The 17618-nt window shown below is 38.9% G+C and overlaps 1 protein-coding gene across 2 annotated transcripts in view; it reads left to right on the forward strand.

The window, feature by feature from the left end:
* The first annotated feature begins 442 nt into the window (after window positions 1-442).
* cnih3 (cornichon family AMPA receptor auxiliary protein 3) overlaps window positions 443-17618 on the forward strand; it is a 55742-nt gene continuing 38566 nt past the window's right edge. For both annotated transcript variants that reach the window (XM_023347908.1, XM_023347909.1), the window contains exons 1-2: window positions 443-1074; window positions 15394-15462. In XM_023347908.1, the coding sequence (XP_023203676.1) occupies window positions 997-1074; window positions 15394-15462 (147 nt within the window). In that variant the 5' untranslated portion in view covers window positions 443-996. The remainder of the gene's footprint in view (window positions 1075-15393; window positions 15463-17618) is intronic.

Here is a 17618-nt window from a genome sequence, read left to right on the forward strand (position 1 = left end):
AAAAAAATCCTTAATGTAGTTGCAGTTTGCAGGACAGCCAGATGGTGGCAATAATATCACATGTTTCTTTAAAGCCCTATGCGGTTCAGACGTCCTTAAAAATATTGGTTAAATTAATTCATAAGGTTGGTTTCAGTCCATATTACAATTTTTTTTGCTGCAATTGATCATTTCTTTCACCTAACATTTAGTTTTATTTGGATGAGTCTTTGACTCTGCGGTAACATGGAGTTTTTTTTGAAAAGCCAACACCTGGACGTAGATGTTTAGGAGCAATCTGTCAGGTCTCCTTCAAAAAATGAATTAACTCAGTTGTTTTTAATCCCTCAGATCAAAAGACACTAAGACACGCGACCGCACGTCTTTACGCATGGAAGAAATAAGCATTCACACACAAACACACAAAATCAGCCGCTAAATTGCAGATTTAAAGAAAGGCTCTGCAGCACGCGCACGCGGAGCAGGTGCTGCTCTTTTATTTCCACCTGTTCACAGTTCCGCACGCGCTTCCCGCTCTTTGACGTTGCTGTTTATCTGCCCGCGCGCCGCGAAAAAGAGAGAGAGAGAGAGAGAGTGAGCTTATACGCACGGAGCGCCCGAGCGGAGCAGCCTCACATGACGCTGCCGCAGCTCAGCTCAGAGCAGGCTCCGGCTGGCCGCCTTCAGCCGCCGCTCGATGAATGGATTACCCGCACATTCGCTTCACGTCACTGATGATTGTTCCCCCTCGTCAGCCGGCCGTCGCTGCGATTCCACGGTCGCCTCGCCAGGACTTGCCGACACTGCCATGCGGCGGGGGGCGCTGGTCTGAGAGCGGCTGAAGATTGAGTGGACGCGCGGCTGGCCGTCTGGAGTCTCTCCGCGAAGTCATGGTGTCCACGGCGCCGTGAGAACTTTCCCCCCGTCGCTTCGCTCCCCTTCTTTTCCTCGGTTTTAGATGTTCATCAGCGGGCTCGTGCTTCCTTGGAAATTTCTCCACGGTTTCCCCCGTTAATTATGTTCACTTTTGCTGCTTTCTGCTACATGCTGTCTCTGGTCCTCTGTGTTTCCCTTATCTTCTTCGCAATATGGCACGTAAGTATCTTTTTATTTATTAATTTTTTTGTCTTTCTTTGTTGTTATGAGAAGTGCAGGTGTGCCTACGGAGGTGTCTGTCATTTAGTCACTTCAAAGGCAGATGTTCACTGTCTTTATGTTCCAGCGCACCTGTTTCACCTTCTATATGTATTCAGCATTACATCACAGTAGTCCCCACATATGGCCACTGTACTCTGACCCAGTTTGAGGTTCCTGCGGGGTTTGTGCCATGTCTGCCAGATCAATTACACAGCCTTCCTCCGAGATCAATTAGGAAATCTTGTAGAGCTTTATCTCTCCATGCTCCTGCTCTGCCCCTTCTGCCTGTAATCATGCCCGAGCTCCAGCATCACTCACTGGTATTGTGATATTTGAATAATCTCATATTTATTTATTTATTTTGAAAAAGGGGGGGGGGGGGGGGGGGATTCTTTGAGCAATATCTCCATCATGCAGAGACTTACGTAAAGACAGATTTGGGTCAGAGTCGGCCTTTTGTGTGGAAGCAACACCAGGCCCGATGCACTTGGGATGACCGATCCCCCAGCAGTCCCAGCTAATAGTTGGTGTGTGTGTAGGCGTGTCGGAGTGTGTGTGTGTGTGTGTGTGTGTGTGTTCAGACGGGGCTCCATGTGTCTGCTCACAGAGCTGAATTAACATTTAGTACGGGGAGGAGACGACCGTGACTGCACAGTTGGAGGTGATTATGCAGAAAACTGCAGAACAGACCAGACAGAGTCTACAACACCTTTCAGATTGCCGGCAAATGTCTAAAAAAGGGCTGAAGCTAGAGCTGGGCGGATTGATCCAAAATATCAACACCAAATTTGTATCAGGATTGGATCGACACTACTGTGTGCAGGTGGGCAATACTGCCAAAAAATATCACAATACATTGTTTAATATATCAATAGTGATATCACAGATGATTTTCCACATTTTCAGCTTTTTATATTGAACTCATCCCAACAAATGTATAACTTCAAAGCAGTTTTTTTTAATGTTCGTTTATATATAGTCATCAGAATAAAATATATATTCACATATACATCTATACAAAATCAGACAACACGTTTAGTGAGTCAAAGAAAACATAAAACAAATAAATTAATATAAATGTTAACTAAATTTGGCCAACAAAAAACCCCATCTGAAATCAGCTATCAAGTGTGAATAAAAATACTTTAATACACAAATGCAGCTGACTGCTGTGGTTCAACAGAACATTACTTGCAAGATTTTCCCCTTCAAGTTTTTTTAATAACTCAAACATTATGTCCAAAACTGTGAATCTTATGTTAATATAGATGGAGAACTTCCTTTTATAAATTTTGAACATTGAACATGGGCTGCACAGTGGCGCAGTTGGTAGCACTGTTGTCTTGCAGCAAGAAGGTTCTGGGTTCGATTCCCGGCCCGGGGTATTTCTGCATGGAGTTTGCATGTTCTCCCTGTACATGGTGGGTTCTCTCCGGGTACTCCGGCTTCCTCTCAAAGTCCAAAAACATGATTGTCAGGTTAATTGGTCTCTCTAAATTCTCCCTAGATGTGTGTGTGTGTGTGTGTGTGTGTGTGTGTGTGTGTGTGTGTGTGTGTGTGTGTTTGTGTTTGCATGGTTGTGTGTTCTGTCTGTCTCTGTTTCCCTGCGACAGACTGGCGACTTGTTCAGGGTGACCCCGCCTCTCGCCCGGAACGTTAGCTGGAGATGGGCACCAGCACCTCTGGACCCCACTTGGGACAAGTGTGTTAGAAAATGGATGGATAGATGGATGGATGGAACACTGAACATCAAAATATGTCACCTAAAAAAACATGCAAACACTTAATTCGTGTTCTCACTTCCTAATCAGGAATTTTGTTCATTTTCATTTCTTCCATCTGTCACAGAAATCTCAATTGAAATAATTGTCAGTGTTTTGAATTTTAGCTCTATTTTAGATACTTCAATCTCAGATTCCTTATTGAAATTTAGTTTTATTTTTACCTTGGAGTTTTTTTTAAAAAAAGATTGTTTCTATTTGCTCTCAAATGATAATTTTTTGCACTTTTATTTAAGTACAATTAGTACAAGTCATGTTAATATGTTACTGAAGTATTTTATAGACACCTATAAACTTTGTCCACTTTCTGTCTTACTACAAAACCACAAACAATTACAAAGTTTGATATACTGCACTTAAATAAAATCGGATTGATACCAGAATATGCAGTATCACATACTTCTAGCTGAACCAGATTAAAACTTCAAGCATTATTCACGTTGCACATTTATTTAGACCTATAAACCTATAGGTGCAGACGCAGCGCATCATAAGCTGGGGCTCCGTACTGCGAGGAAACATAATTAGGAAGAGGCTGTGCAAAGCCAAGTGAGCATGTTAACACCAGCCACCTGCCAAAATATTCCCACTGTTTCACTCCTATCAGTCACTTTTGGCAGGAAACCTTCAAGATCTCATCTGGTTTCAAAGACCTGAGCTGAGGGGAACGGAAAAGGAAAAAACCCAAACCGACTCCTGCTCCCGTTTGGCCTCCTGGATGAGAGGTTAGGGCAGCAATGCTTTGCTAAAAAGAGCAAGTATGCTGAGTCAAAGTGCACAAGGCGCAATGAAGCTATAAATATAACGAGGGAGTGTAGATTAACTCCTTCATATCTTCTGGTTCTAGAAGAACCAGTTCCAGAAGAACCAGAAGATAGAGGTTCTGCAGTCTCAGAACCACTGAGGTTCTAGAAGAACCAGAAGATGGAGGAGAACATGCAAAGAAAAGTTAATAGGAACAAGTAATGAACAGTCCTGACTGAAGCCCATTAGAAGTTCTTTCAGTGGCTAATATGAGAGGAAAGTCTCTAAAGAGGAAGAGGAAGACAAATGGCTTCACAGAGATGCGCATCTATCAGACGGATCACATAAATCAAGCTCTACAGGCCAGCTGTAATTAACTGCATGGATCGTTGTGATTTGTGAGCTTCGCTGTAATACTTGGCCAGAGATCTCTGACGATGTTTGCTGCCACAGGAAATCCTTGTATGAATGAAATGAACGAAAGGTTTTTGTGTTCAAGTTTCCTAACATACGGAAGTGCTTAAATGCCAAAACTAGGAAATAAATACAGTATCTCTTTAAAATGAGAAACTTTCTTGTTTTAACGAGGCATAAAACTAGATTTATACGTCACTAAAACCTAAATTTGTTCTCATTTAAATGAAAAAGGTCATAAGAATTAAACGGCAACACCTCCCAGTTGTTGCCAGAAGTCTTCTTTGTCTGATGGACACATTTTTATATGTTGTTAAAATGACAGGCTTTCTCATTATAGTGATATAAAACTAGAAAGTTTCTCGTTTTGTATCTCGTCATAACGAGTAACAGCTCCTTAATTTATTTCCTGCTCTGACAGTTAAACTTCTGTAGTGAGATCTATGAAACTGAAGTGTTTTAGCTAACATCACAAGCAAATACATGGAATAGAATCTATTGTTTTAGAAACAGGCAGTGTGTAGTACAGTGATTTCAAGTAATGAAACAGCACTTTCACTTTACTCAAATATTTTTCACACTTATAATTATTCACCACTCATAAAAGTTGCCGAAACTGAGGAATACATGTTATGTCATTTCATTGATTATTGATTTTTGTTTTTAATCTAATTTGGTGATTTTTGGGGGGTTGTTCTTATGGTATTTCAGTGGTTCTTTTAAATCTGACTTGATGACATGCTACATTGTATCTGTGGTAATTTTGTGCTTATTGTCATCATTTATGTCTTTTTGTGATTGTTTTAAGCCCAAGTGCTGTGAAGTGATCAAGTTATAACTTTTATGCTTTTGTTGTCAGTTCAGGACTTCGGTTGTTTTACATGTCTTTTTTATGTCAGTATGAGTTTTTTTGTTTTGTTGTATTTTTAAGTCTCCAAATTGTTATCTTGATTCTTTTTTTCTTGGGTCTGTGTTCATGTATTTTGTAACGAGGTTTTAACTACGTTTTGGGATTTTGTAACTTTTCCAGTCAACACTTCAGTGCTGTTGTTTATTTTCCTCCTTTGCTACTTTGTTCCCACAAGTCACAACCAGTTCTTAATATTTTATGGCGACCTACTTAGTAGCATTAGTATGCCCTATGCATACTTTTTTTTATTTGTCTATGTCTCGCAGAAAGCCAATACTGTGAGGGAGGAGTTACACACAAACTATTCCAGTAGTACATGTTTAAAAGGTAGTGAAAACAGACGGAGTCAGTATAGTTATAAATTCTCAGATGGGGTGGGCAATTTGGACTTAAGGTATTTTACAATATTTTATGTTACTACTGTGATAATGATAAAAGTGACGATAAGAAGTATGTATATATTTACTTCTTTTTTAGGTAACTATAGGTTGTGTCTGCATTTCCCAGCATTCGTAGTCCCTCAAACACAAATGCAGCACTTGGAAAAACTTCTCATTTTTAAGATGCTTCTTTATGATACCAGTCACATAATTAAGTGTGATTTGCATAACTAAACCACACACAGTAACTGCATTTAATCATATTTTAAAATCTATTGGTACACTTACTGGACAAACAGTGGCACAAATAGTAAAACTAACAATCCTGGCAACATGGACGGTTTTAGGTGGTTTTTAAGGATCAAAAATGAGAATTTATCGTGAAAACAGTAAATCAAATTCTTGCCATAGTAAGAAATTTATCACAATAAACAATTAATGATACAATAAATGCCCACATCTAAAACACTAGTTAAAATCAGCAACACAGACATAACCATATACCAGTGAAAACCCTTCCTGTGACATAGCCAGCACTGAATTAAACTGAAATGTAAAGGTGGGCATTTCTGCAGTGCTCAGTCACTACTTCTACCTCTATCTAATAAGGGTTCTTTCCCCCTCTACCTCATTAAATTTAAGCTTAGCTGGTGCTGTGACAGTGCAGAGCATTATTCATGACTCTGACCACTGAAGTTGAGTTGCAAGCTCACAGCCAGACTGCGCTCATACATGACAGGCACATATAGTACATGACTGCACACTGATCTCAGATTTGGTGTGACTGCTTATGCCTCTCTAACTAGCAATATGTTTACAAAAAAAAGTAATCTAATCAGGTATGCAAATTCTAGCCAATGCTGGGAAGTTCAAGCCAAATTCCCAACATGGTTGGTCTGTACAAGTCTCCTTGGAAGATGCATGGAAGATTCAAATCAACTGGGAGACATACTATTTAATTAAATAAGCTGAACTTTTTTCTCCTCTGAAATCCCGTTATATTTTTGTCCTGGTTGGGGAAGGAGGGAGGCGGCAGCTAAATCTCCCAGCTATTGCAAGCTCATTTGGCAGCTCAGCTGGACGCATTGGTCCATTAGGAATAGTAACTGTCATATCAATAAAAAGCACGCCTCGGGATGTAGTGACACTTTGAATGTTACACTTCGAACCAGCATGGAATCAATCTGTTCCTTCTAGGAAAATGAAACGCTACAACTCCCAACGAGAGCACAGACATTAGAGATTATGTAGGCATTTTAATTTACATGCGAGGTGAACTGCGACCTCTGCTGAGAGCCGCAGCCGAGAGCTTCGACAATCTTGCTCGGCTCCAGCGATTTTCTTCCCGTATGAAAAAAGCAGCCTGTAGTTGTGCTCTTCAGTGTCATTAAACCCTAGAAGCACAGCAGACAATCCCCAATGAATCTCAGACAGACAGACTGGCATCATCCACACTGCTGTTGGGTTCTATGATAATGTGACTGGTTGGCTGAGAGGTTTACCGGCTGCATATGCCTTATTTTATTTATATACTCCCTCAATACTGCTATCAGCCATAACATAAAACAACAGAAATGCATGATGGACCAAGTATTTTTTTAAAATGTTTTTGCAGTTATTTGGTAATAATGACAGCGCCTTCATAGAATGGTGAAATTCATCACAATACAATATTGCAAAAGAAAAACTTCCCTTCACTAAGTTCAAGTTTGAAATTATTCCTTCTAAGAAAAATGACTAGGACATCGTGAAATGTTCAATTTGAGATGTTTGAACACTCGCCATTACCATTTAGGCTTTCTTTTCTTTTATCATTTCATTCAAGTTGTTTTTGTCTTGTTTTAAAAATATATATTTCACCTCACCAAAGCGCTTTAAATAGCTTTAACTGCCGAATACAACTCAAGTATTTTCTGAATTTGTTAGCAGATTGGCATGACGATAGTGCCACACAGGGTGATTTGGTGCTTGTGTCAGCACAGATATGAAGGGAACCATATAAATATTTGTGGTGCTTGTGGGGATTTTTTTCCTCAGAAATTAGCCTGAGTTTGCATCACAGTGAGATTTTGACAAGTACAGAGCTCTGTACTTGTCAAATCCAACAGAGGTGTGGTATGAATAATCGGTAAACCTGACACTGCCACAGCATGCGGTGATCTGTTACTGACTGTGGTGTTCTCAAGATGGAGGGAAACAGGTTGTTTTGGTCTGGACACAAAAGGAGAGACTGACTACAGGGACAGAAAAGAGCATTCTGACCAGAGAAATTTGGATTATGTTCCCCCAATGGAAGTAACATTTGAAGGTAGGCTTTAGTTGTAGAATCTGGTTTTTTCATTTGATCTGAAGCATCTCAATCCATCTATTGTGTTTTCCATGTCACCATGGTTCCAAAGACAGAAATTAAAAGATGTATGAGGATGTATGCCTTTGTGGGGTTCCGAAATGACGCTCTGGTGTTAGAAGGATCAATGTTTTCTGACAGCTTAAGGTAAAAAGTCTGTAGATCGATCAGTCTGTTCTGTGGGAAGGCTCTGACAGCACTGGATGACAAATGAGGAAAATATTGTTTAGTTTTGAGGTAGAAAGTCAGTGTTTGCACAGTCCTCAGGTGAATTACTTCTGTTTTAGTGGCAGCCCAATCCATCAACCTTCCATTCAGTGTTCTTGGTGCCACTGTCTTTGGCTCTGACTGAAATCAGTTAAACACTCAACGTTTACTAGAAGAATTGGAGAGAATCTGGAGTAAAACATAGCATATTGCATGTTATTGTATATTGAAAGATACAAGATTTTTAAAAAAGTGTTGTTTTTTTTCATATTTGAGCATTTTTAAGACTGGTTATCCCCCTAATATATGTCAATAAGTAACTAGCCTATATACCTAGGCTAGGATATGGCAATAACCATATTGCCATATATTTAGCAATCTGGCTGAAAAAGGCATTACATTGTGAATGGTAAATGGACAGAACTTATATAGTGCTTTTCCAGTCATTTTGACCACTCAAAGCGCTTTACACTAGAGTCGCATTCACCAAGTCGCATTCACAAACACACACACATTTATACACCGATACGCAGATCGGTAGGCAATTTGGGGTTAAGTGCTTTGCCCAGAGGCACATCAACATGTGGAAGCTGGAATTGAACCTACAACCTTCCGATCGCAAGACGGCTACCAAAGAGTTGTTATAAGTGTTTCAGATCAGTCCATATCAAAAGGTCACCATCTGAATAGCCTTTTTCTGACTCAATCATACAAAATGAATTTATTTAAAGCCACAAAAAAAATTCTAGTTGTTTGGAAAATGGATGAACCTTTTTTCACCTGTGATGTACATTTTGTAGGTTGAACCCTAATTTTTAATGTGCCTAGTTAAGAGGGGAAAAATTGAGAACGAATTCATCCTGTATCTGTGGCCAAAATGGAAAAAAAGCTAATAGTTTAAAAGTATGAAATCATAGACTAGTTTAATAAACAAATCGAAAAAAGCTCTGATTTTGTAACGTATCACCAATGTGGTTGTGAAAATGACTTCCTGGCAGCAATAACAGTGGCTACTGTTAGTGTGGCTGGTTTGGCAAACCATTGATCCAGATGTTAATTAACCTCTGCCAGCTCCTCATCCATCACTGGCTCTGCCCTTCCATTGTTTCCATTGTTTCCCGGCACAGTGCCGTCACCTGAGGATTATGTCCTCCCTCCTTTTCCTCCACTGCCATTTTTCTCTCTTCGCTCCTATTTTCACCTGCCGCTTCTTAGATTTAAATATTAAATTAGGATTAACATCCAGCTGGAGAAGTGAGCAGTTTAGAAAGATTCACTCCTTTATCCCGATTGTTTATCTGGATATGATCACACTACTGAAGTGACGTTAACGCACCATCCGGTTCTTTTGAAAGGCCCTTTCCTCTGACAGGACTCAGTTAGTAAGTCGTTGTTTCTTTTGTTACAACTTTGATTGCTTACACACTGCAGTAGCACTTATTATTTTATTTGATGTAAATATATATTTAAATACACAAGAAGAAAGGGCTGGATGTTTTTGTAATGTGTCACGGCGGCTCTGTGTGCTACCTGGATGCAAACCTGACACAGGACGGCGGACTTTCTTCTTTCTTGGTTTCTTCTTCCTTGATTAACATTCATAGTTGAGTTTGTTCACTGTTAGTTCGTTGCTTTAATTGTTATATTTAATGGTCTGAAAAGGATTTTTGGTTCTGCCAAATCAGCTCAAGTCTACTTTTTTCCTGTTTGTTACATTTTCCCTTTATTTTGTTTCAATGTTACAAATAGCACTAACATGTTAATACAAACAAAACTTATCAAAACTACAAGGATTTTTATATTTAGGAATTTAGTACTTTTATTAAAATACATGGGTATTTTCTTGATACGGATGATTCTGTTTTTTATTTTAACATTACCCACAAAAACAATTAAAATAAGACTATATTATGGATAAGATGGCTTGTTCTAAAAATGTCAATTGACAATGTGTAGCCTTGCCACAGTTTTAAGCTAAATATCATATCTGACTAACCGACTTTCACCTTCAGAAGAAATGACTTCCATCTAGTGGTAGAACAATATTAATATGGGGGTCTAGGAGAAACTAACACACTTCAAGGTCAACTATGCAGACCAACTTGAAAGCCATCTATAAAAAATATTTAGAAAGAGTAGAAACTTTAAAAATACTTCTGAATTAGACGTTTGCTAATGAAACCTTTCCGTGAACCAGTCCTCTAAAAGAGTGAAGACGTCGTTTGAATAGAAGACAGGTTTTAGAGTAACTGCTCTTATTTCAAGGTTTCCACGGATCAATGATAAAATAATCCATGTAAACCTTTTATCTAACCACTTTTCAATGTTTTAAGCATTGGAAAAAGATTTACAGAGTCACTAAAATGTGGAGTGGTTTGGAAAGAAAAAGAACAAGAAAAAGGAAAGATTATGACAAGGTCAAACATTTGCCTGTTTTTGACCAACGGCTTTAATGTTTCTGATAAACTAATATTTAAAATGTTTAGGAATATGTCTGGAAAACATAAAGAAACAGGTCCGATGGATGATTTAGAAGAAAAATCTCAGCCTCTCCATACATTACCTCACACAAGCAAAGTGTTTTCTTTTTCATGTGCATCATCGTTTTCCGTATTATGCTATGAATATGAGTATTCACCATCTGGCTGTAACAGAAACATTTTCTAATAAATGTCTTTCTCTGACCTCACAAAAATGTATATAAATAAAATGTATTCATTTTATTCGTCCTGTTCATTGATATTTCAACTTTGTTGAAAAAAATAAAAAAAAACCCAAACAAAACAATAACACTTTTTCTAAATGAAAATTGGATGTAACATAATTTACCCCCCTATTATACAACCGAGACAGAATCATGAGCAGCATTTACTTGATAAACAGACTCAAATCTGTAAAGTGCAGGATATCCAGGGGCAATGACAGTGGTTTTATTTTTCTATGTTTTGTTTTTGTCCATCCAGTCTTGTTTTTCTGGGAATGTTGATGCTAACAGGCTGCTTTGAAGGAGCGAGTGGCTTGCAGAAATAACTAACAAACTGGCACACGGCTCCTCTTGGCATGACCAATTCTGCATAAGCAGTTCGTTTCAGTGCAGACTGTGGCTGCTAGCAGGCTGTCACTTTCACATCGTGTGTGTGTGTGTGTGTGTGTTTTATGTATGTTTAAAAAAAAAAAAAAAAGTGTAGCCAGGGACAATACTGGAATCCAGAAGCTTAATTTATGTAAATTTGTAGATGAATTAAACAATTGTTTCTCATCAATCTCACATTTGTTTCAGTGAAAATATTTAGATTAAATTCAAGGTTCAACATAATTCTGCACATTAATCACAGTTATTCAGTAGATTATTAAAATTTACAAAGCATATTTGCTTAACTGCTCCTCACAAAACAAACCTTTAATTTACATGCTTTTCACAGCAAGACCAAAGATCTCCTAAGACTTTATTCTTGTAATTTCATTTTTAATTGTTTTTTCTTAATATGGCCCTACCAACTTTGGCATACCAATTATGCCAAATGATAAAATAGTTTTTATCTCACAAAAATCCTGATGACTGCATGGAGTCACATCTGTTGAGTCTGTTTGAAGGTTTAAGAAACTGATTCCAGGTGTGGCTTTTCATAATACTAATAATAAGTTACTGCATTTAATAGCAGCAGTAGTGCCTGTAGTGGTTTTATCTAGTTGAGAAACACGGCTAAGCATGTGACGTTTGATGCGTTCTCTGTATCTTGTGGACTTTACTGACTGTTTTGACTTACTGTTGGGCAAGTGCTTGTTACGCTGCTGCCTTAGCATGATGCTATCTGCCTTCCATTAACCGTAGAATTGTGCAATGAAGTTCTAATTATACATTTGTTTAATGGAAACGCTCCAAAAAAAAAAAAAAACTCATATTTTTCAATAAAAAGATATTTGCTAACATGAGGAGTTTTTCTGCCGTATGGAAGTAGAAGTATTTCACAAAACTGCAATGGAAACACTTTTTTCGTATCACACGAGTCACATGATCAATTACTACTGGCAAAAACCACAAAGAAGACGTCAGGAAGTAGTAAAAAGATCATGGTTAATTTTTGGGAGGGGGGGGTTGACAATGTGTAGCTGGTTCCACCAGAGCTCACACAGCATCACATAGATCATAAAAAGTTGTGTGTCATTCTAAAATGTTGAATCCATAACTCTTCTATAAAATGGCCGACTACAATTTCCCCAAAATGCTGCATACGTAGCCTCTCCCAAGTAGGCGGGGCTTGTTGCTCCATCTCCTGAAGAAGCCGTCGACCACTCTTCTGATGGCTGATAGATATGATGAGGGCTAGCACCATGCCTGGAATATGAACACATCTCATGTAACCGTTTACATCAGTCACAGGAATAATTTATCACGTGAACAAACTTATTCACGTGTGATTTTTGGAGAAATGTAATGTGAAATTGTGTTGGGGTTTTTATCGACATTAGCAGAATAGCTAATGTTGAAAAAAACCCCGCCACAGAATAACAAACATTTGTGCGCATTTCTAATGGAAATGCAATTATTGTGGCTCCAGCCCCTTTAAAACCTTTCCATACCCATCATGAGGCTGTAGCAAACCAAAGTCATCCTGATCAGAAGGACTTTCCAGGTACTTTCTAGAAACTTAGCTTGGTCATGGTGTATAATAGTCACATACTGATTTACAGAAAGGACTGAAAGATACCATACTGACTGAAGCTTTGACACAGAACATTCAGTGTATGTTGTGTATTTCCTTTATGTGCAGCAGAATGTGTACGCTAGGCAAACACATGTTTCTGCTCTGCTTTCATCTGCCTCTGCAGAAGAGTGTATTTCTGTGCATTCACAAACACTTTCTGTTTGGATTGATGAACACTTTAAAGCTGTGTGTGTGTGTGTGGGGGGGGTGTATTGGTCGCCCATGAGGAGCAGCCTGGGGGGGAAGCTAACACACTGTAATCGAGCCAAGCAATGAGCCAGGATCACTATTAGGATCCGCTGGGAAATAACACGTAAAGAGCCATCCTGCAGTGTGGGGGCGAATCCGGGGAAATAAGCCAATGCTGGTGTGAAACTGTCATCTCCCTGAACACATGCCACTGCTTCCGCAATGCTCGTATACCTCTGAATGCATGGAGAACTTTCTGTGGCACACACCTGCTCATCTTAAGTTTTCTTTTCCTTAACACACACACACACAATCACCCCAGTTGAAGTACGTGTGAAACACGGCGAGTGACACACTCATATCATTCCCATCAGTGTCTTTCTTGCTCTCTGACGCACACAAACAGTCCTCTCCTGAGGCTCTGCTCGTCTGGCCTCAACATCTGCTTTTACAGTACCATCACATCTGCTGCTGCCAGGGTGACACCGACGGATGTGATGCGTTTGTTGATCTGTCGTCACTGGATACATGAGCTCAGCGCGGTGATGGGTGGATACCAATCCAATATGTTCTTATTCTCTAAGTCTGTTATATGCAAGTTTTAATCAATTTGAACTTTAATTAATTCTACAGCTTCTGAAGTTACGTATTTGTTTGACTAGTGCTTCACTATGGGGTTCTATAGCGCTCCCTGGAAATGTCACAGCACCTCCACAATACCCACATTTTCTTTTTTATCTAAGATAACATTCTTTAATATGTGGTTGTTGTGATAATTTCCTTGCAAACACAACCAATAGTTATGTATTTAGTAAAAAAAAGAAAATCCCATCCTGCAACAGGAAGTGAAGTTGTATGCCTATTTTCATTTCCAGTAAATAATTGAAAATATGGCGCACTGATAAATCAGACAGCCCATCAATCATCCCTAATTTACTTCATTTTGGGAGATCAGTCATCAGCCGACACCTACATGTGAAGCTGATCTTATCCACCGATCTTCTCTACCTCAGCAAAGATCTAAAAATCTGCCACTGTCCTCTTCTGCTCTGCCTGTAGAGAGGTTTAAATGACAGACTGTTCCATCAGGTCGCAGTTAGCAATAGTTGCCCCACTGTTGCCAACTTAGCCAATATCTTGCTATATTTAGCAGCATTTCAGGTAAACATAAAATTGGTTTCATCCAAAAATCGTAAACAGCATGTCATTAAACAAAGATTTTTAAAGATTGGTAATTGGCGATCAGTCGGGAAACTGAAGTCTATTCGAAAAGAACACGCAATGTGGAAAATGGATAATTTACCCAAATTTCCAATGATGACACAAACAACCTGAGAGGAAACCGTGGATAAAACAGAAAAGGTTACAAACAACACCCGCTTGTCAGCATGCAAAACTTTACAGATTTTTTTTTGACAAAAATCTGGGAAAGTATTCTGGCTCATCACATAAAATCCCAGTAAAATTCATCAAAGTTTGTGATTGTGAAGTGACTAAATGTGGAAGCCCTAAAGTCTTGATAGATTTTTAATATACGAACTTGAGAACACTACAAAAAAATGAAGTCGGGTTCAATAAGCCGGGACAGTGAGATGAATTTCTAAAGCAACAGCTTTAGCATTTTTATTCCAAAGGTTTTATCATGGAGCAAGTCGTGGAGTTCAGACCCGACATCACAGCTGCATAAAGAAAGCTTAGTTTCTCACAGAGGGAGAGGGATGGGGTGTTACCTTCAGTCAGACGTATCCACTGCTCTATTCATTGGAGAATGACTCCAACTACAGCATTTGGCCATCATCATGGCCACTTGATGGAAATGTCTGCAGTGAAATTATTTTTATTTTAATATTTTTTAAAAACTGTACGTAAAAGAGCAGGGTGATATTTTAAAACAGGTTCAGGTTTTGCATTGACCAGGCGTCTGCAACCTGTGTCTCCAGAACAGGAAGTGGCTCTTTAGACTTTCCACAGTGGCTCTTTATAACTTTAGATAAAAATGAAAAAGAATCACGTCAAGTTTTAAATATAGATATAATAACAGATGCAGTTTTTTCAGTATATTTCTGCAATATTTCCCCTAAGAATGACACTAAAAGTACTAGTCATATTCTTTTACATCTGTTAATGTGGTTGGAATATGTTTTCTTTTCCTTTCATTTTTTATGATTTCCTGTACTACAGAAAAAAAGATAAATCAAGATAAATTTTTTATCTTTATTTTTAAGTCCCAAAAATATTGAAAAAAAAGTATGTTTTTGTTTTTCTCTTTATGACAGAAAATTTCCTATAGTAGATATTTATCGAAAATTATAAATTGACTTTTTTTCAAATAGTCGTGTGACATTTACGGTTCTAAGCGAGTTTTATTTAGCTGGCCTGAGAGTAAGAATGTCTCTTAAGGTGCATGCACACGCCACATTCATTAGCCCGGCTGTTAGTCCAGAATGAAGGATATGACCACATGCGGTCCAGCTTGGTGAATGAATCCTCTGCAGCCCGTTGGTGATAATGACGTACTTTCCCTCTGAGAATCGTTCCTTGCTGCCTCATTTCGCCTCCCATTAGATCACTCAACACGTCTTCCTTTCTTCTCCCTCAGATAACGGCTTTTGACGAGCTCCAGGCCGACTTTAAGGTGCCGATCGATCAAGGCAATCCACTCCATGCGGTAGGTGTTCATTCTTTCATTTTTATTCACATTTTATCACAGTGGATTTGAGTTGAGGTGAGCTGCACCACATCACGAGTTTCTGAACGCTTGATCCATTGGCTTGTTGGCAGGGATAGGGTTAGGGTTAAAATCCTGTCCTGAGGATTTGTCAAAGTGAAAAGAAAGAATTCCACATTAGTCATTCAAGCTTACATGAAATCTAAGCAAATTCCAGAGAACAGCTCAAGATGGTTTTGCCAAAAGAAGGACAAATAGTAGCATTTAGCACCACATATGCTTCCATCTTGCAGGTTGGACTTTCAAGAGACATCGTAAAATGGGAAGTTAAGTTAGAAGGGGCCTATGAGGATTGGTAAAACTTCAGCCAAGTTACAGTAATTGGAGAAAAAAGAGAACAGAGCAAAATTGTTAGGGTGAGTAGTCAGATTTGAGGAAATGTTGTGATTACTGGTGAAAATTGCAAGTCCGCGCAAAATTTGCGAATTATAAGTGACATCTCGATTTTCTGGAGGGGCTGGATATCCAATCACTCTACTTATTAGAATTAGCAAAGTTCATTTAAGTTGCTAGGTTAGTACAGGCCCAGCTCTAACAATACAGTTTGAATTAAAGTTGAAGTCAGAGACCTGGTAGAAGCTAACCATTTGCCTGGTTTATCTATTCTTAAACCGGTTCTGATGTGTGTTTGAGATCATTGACCTTTTGGAAAACCCAACTGTGCCTGAGTGCCAACCATCTAACTGCTGATTTGAGACAAGGTTTGAGGTAATCGTACATTATTGGTAGCAAAGCAAACAAATCTACCATGATTGACAGTTGGTGCAATGTTCTTTCACCTTGACTCTTCCAAACACATTCCTTGTTATTGTGGTGAAACATCTCAGTCTTTGTCTTGCCTGAACATAGAGCTTTTTGAATGTGCTTCCTATGTAATGCTTAAAAAACATGGACTGGGACTGATAGCTGAATCTGTGCACAGAAATAAAAAAATTTAAATGATGTCTACCAATTCTGCCAAGAGAAGTAATCAAATATCTGTAAAAGCCACAACCAGTTGCCATTCACATTATGGATGGCAGATTATTGACTGTTCTTTGCATTCCTTGCTCATTATTGTCTTGTATGACAGTAAAGTAGAGTGACAGTACAGGGAGATGACAGGAAGTGAAGTAGTAGTGGGTGATTTAAACTTCTTGACTTTGGAAATGACATTACTGCGTGGTTTTGTAAGCAAAATCTTATTTTCTCCTTCTTTTTATATCAATTAAAATCCTCTGGCACGTCACACAAGCAAGTAGTTCTACAAATCTTTTTTGTGTCACTTCAAAAGTTTGCTTTCACCTTTAAAACAATGCGGAGAGGTTATGGTTAAGAATGTAGAGTAAGGCTGGCCTGCTCGGACAAGCTTCCCCTAATAAAGTTGTTTAAGATTCCGCATCTAAATTCTTCTCCTTTGAGTCTTATGGGCTTTTACTAACTCAATAATGCATCACAAAGCACCAGCAGTTGGTCTGAAGGTGACTTTGACTTAAGAGGTCTGCAAAGTACAGTTTCTGTGGCGTAATGACTTCTAGATGTCTTTGGGGATGAGCAGAAAAAGGAGGACAGAAACATTAGAGAGGGAGTAAAACTGACAGAAAAAATGGGAACTTGGGTGAACATTAAATTGAAGAAGGAAGCAGGTAGTCAGGCAGAGGAAGACCTGGCTGAAGAAGGATTTTTGAAGAGGCATAGCTAAATTAGTCAGCTGGAAAGGTGTTTCAAAAGTCTGACAGCAGTGCATTAGACAGATTTCCCCCCACTCAGAAGCACTTTCATATTTTGTCATATTTGCATATCATTATGCAATAGAGAACGCATCAAAGAATCCAGCAGGGGAAACGGGTACAAAAGGTTTCATCTAATTTTCCTTTGCTTGAACTTTTCTTTCCCTCCATCTCTCAAGATTCCCGAACCCCTCCTTTTCCTGTTCCTCACTGCTGCCGTAGGTTGAAGATGTAGCCCTGAACTTCCTAGCCCTGAAAGACGTTTTCATGAAGTTGCTATTAGTTGGAATTGTAATTCAAGCTTAACTTCTGTTTTATTTTCTTCCCAATGTTTATACAGCCAAACCTGTATGAACGAAACAAATGAGGATGATACAGTCCTACCTG

The sequence above is a fragment of the Xiphophorus maculatus genome, chromosome 15 (genome assembly GCF_002775205.1).
Source record: "Xiphophorus maculatus strain JP 163 A chromosome 15, X_maculatus-5.0-male, whole genome shotgun sequence".
Lineage (NCBI taxonomy): Eukaryota > Metazoa > Chordata > Actinopteri > Cyprinodontiformes > Poeciliidae > Xiphophorus > Xiphophorus maculatus.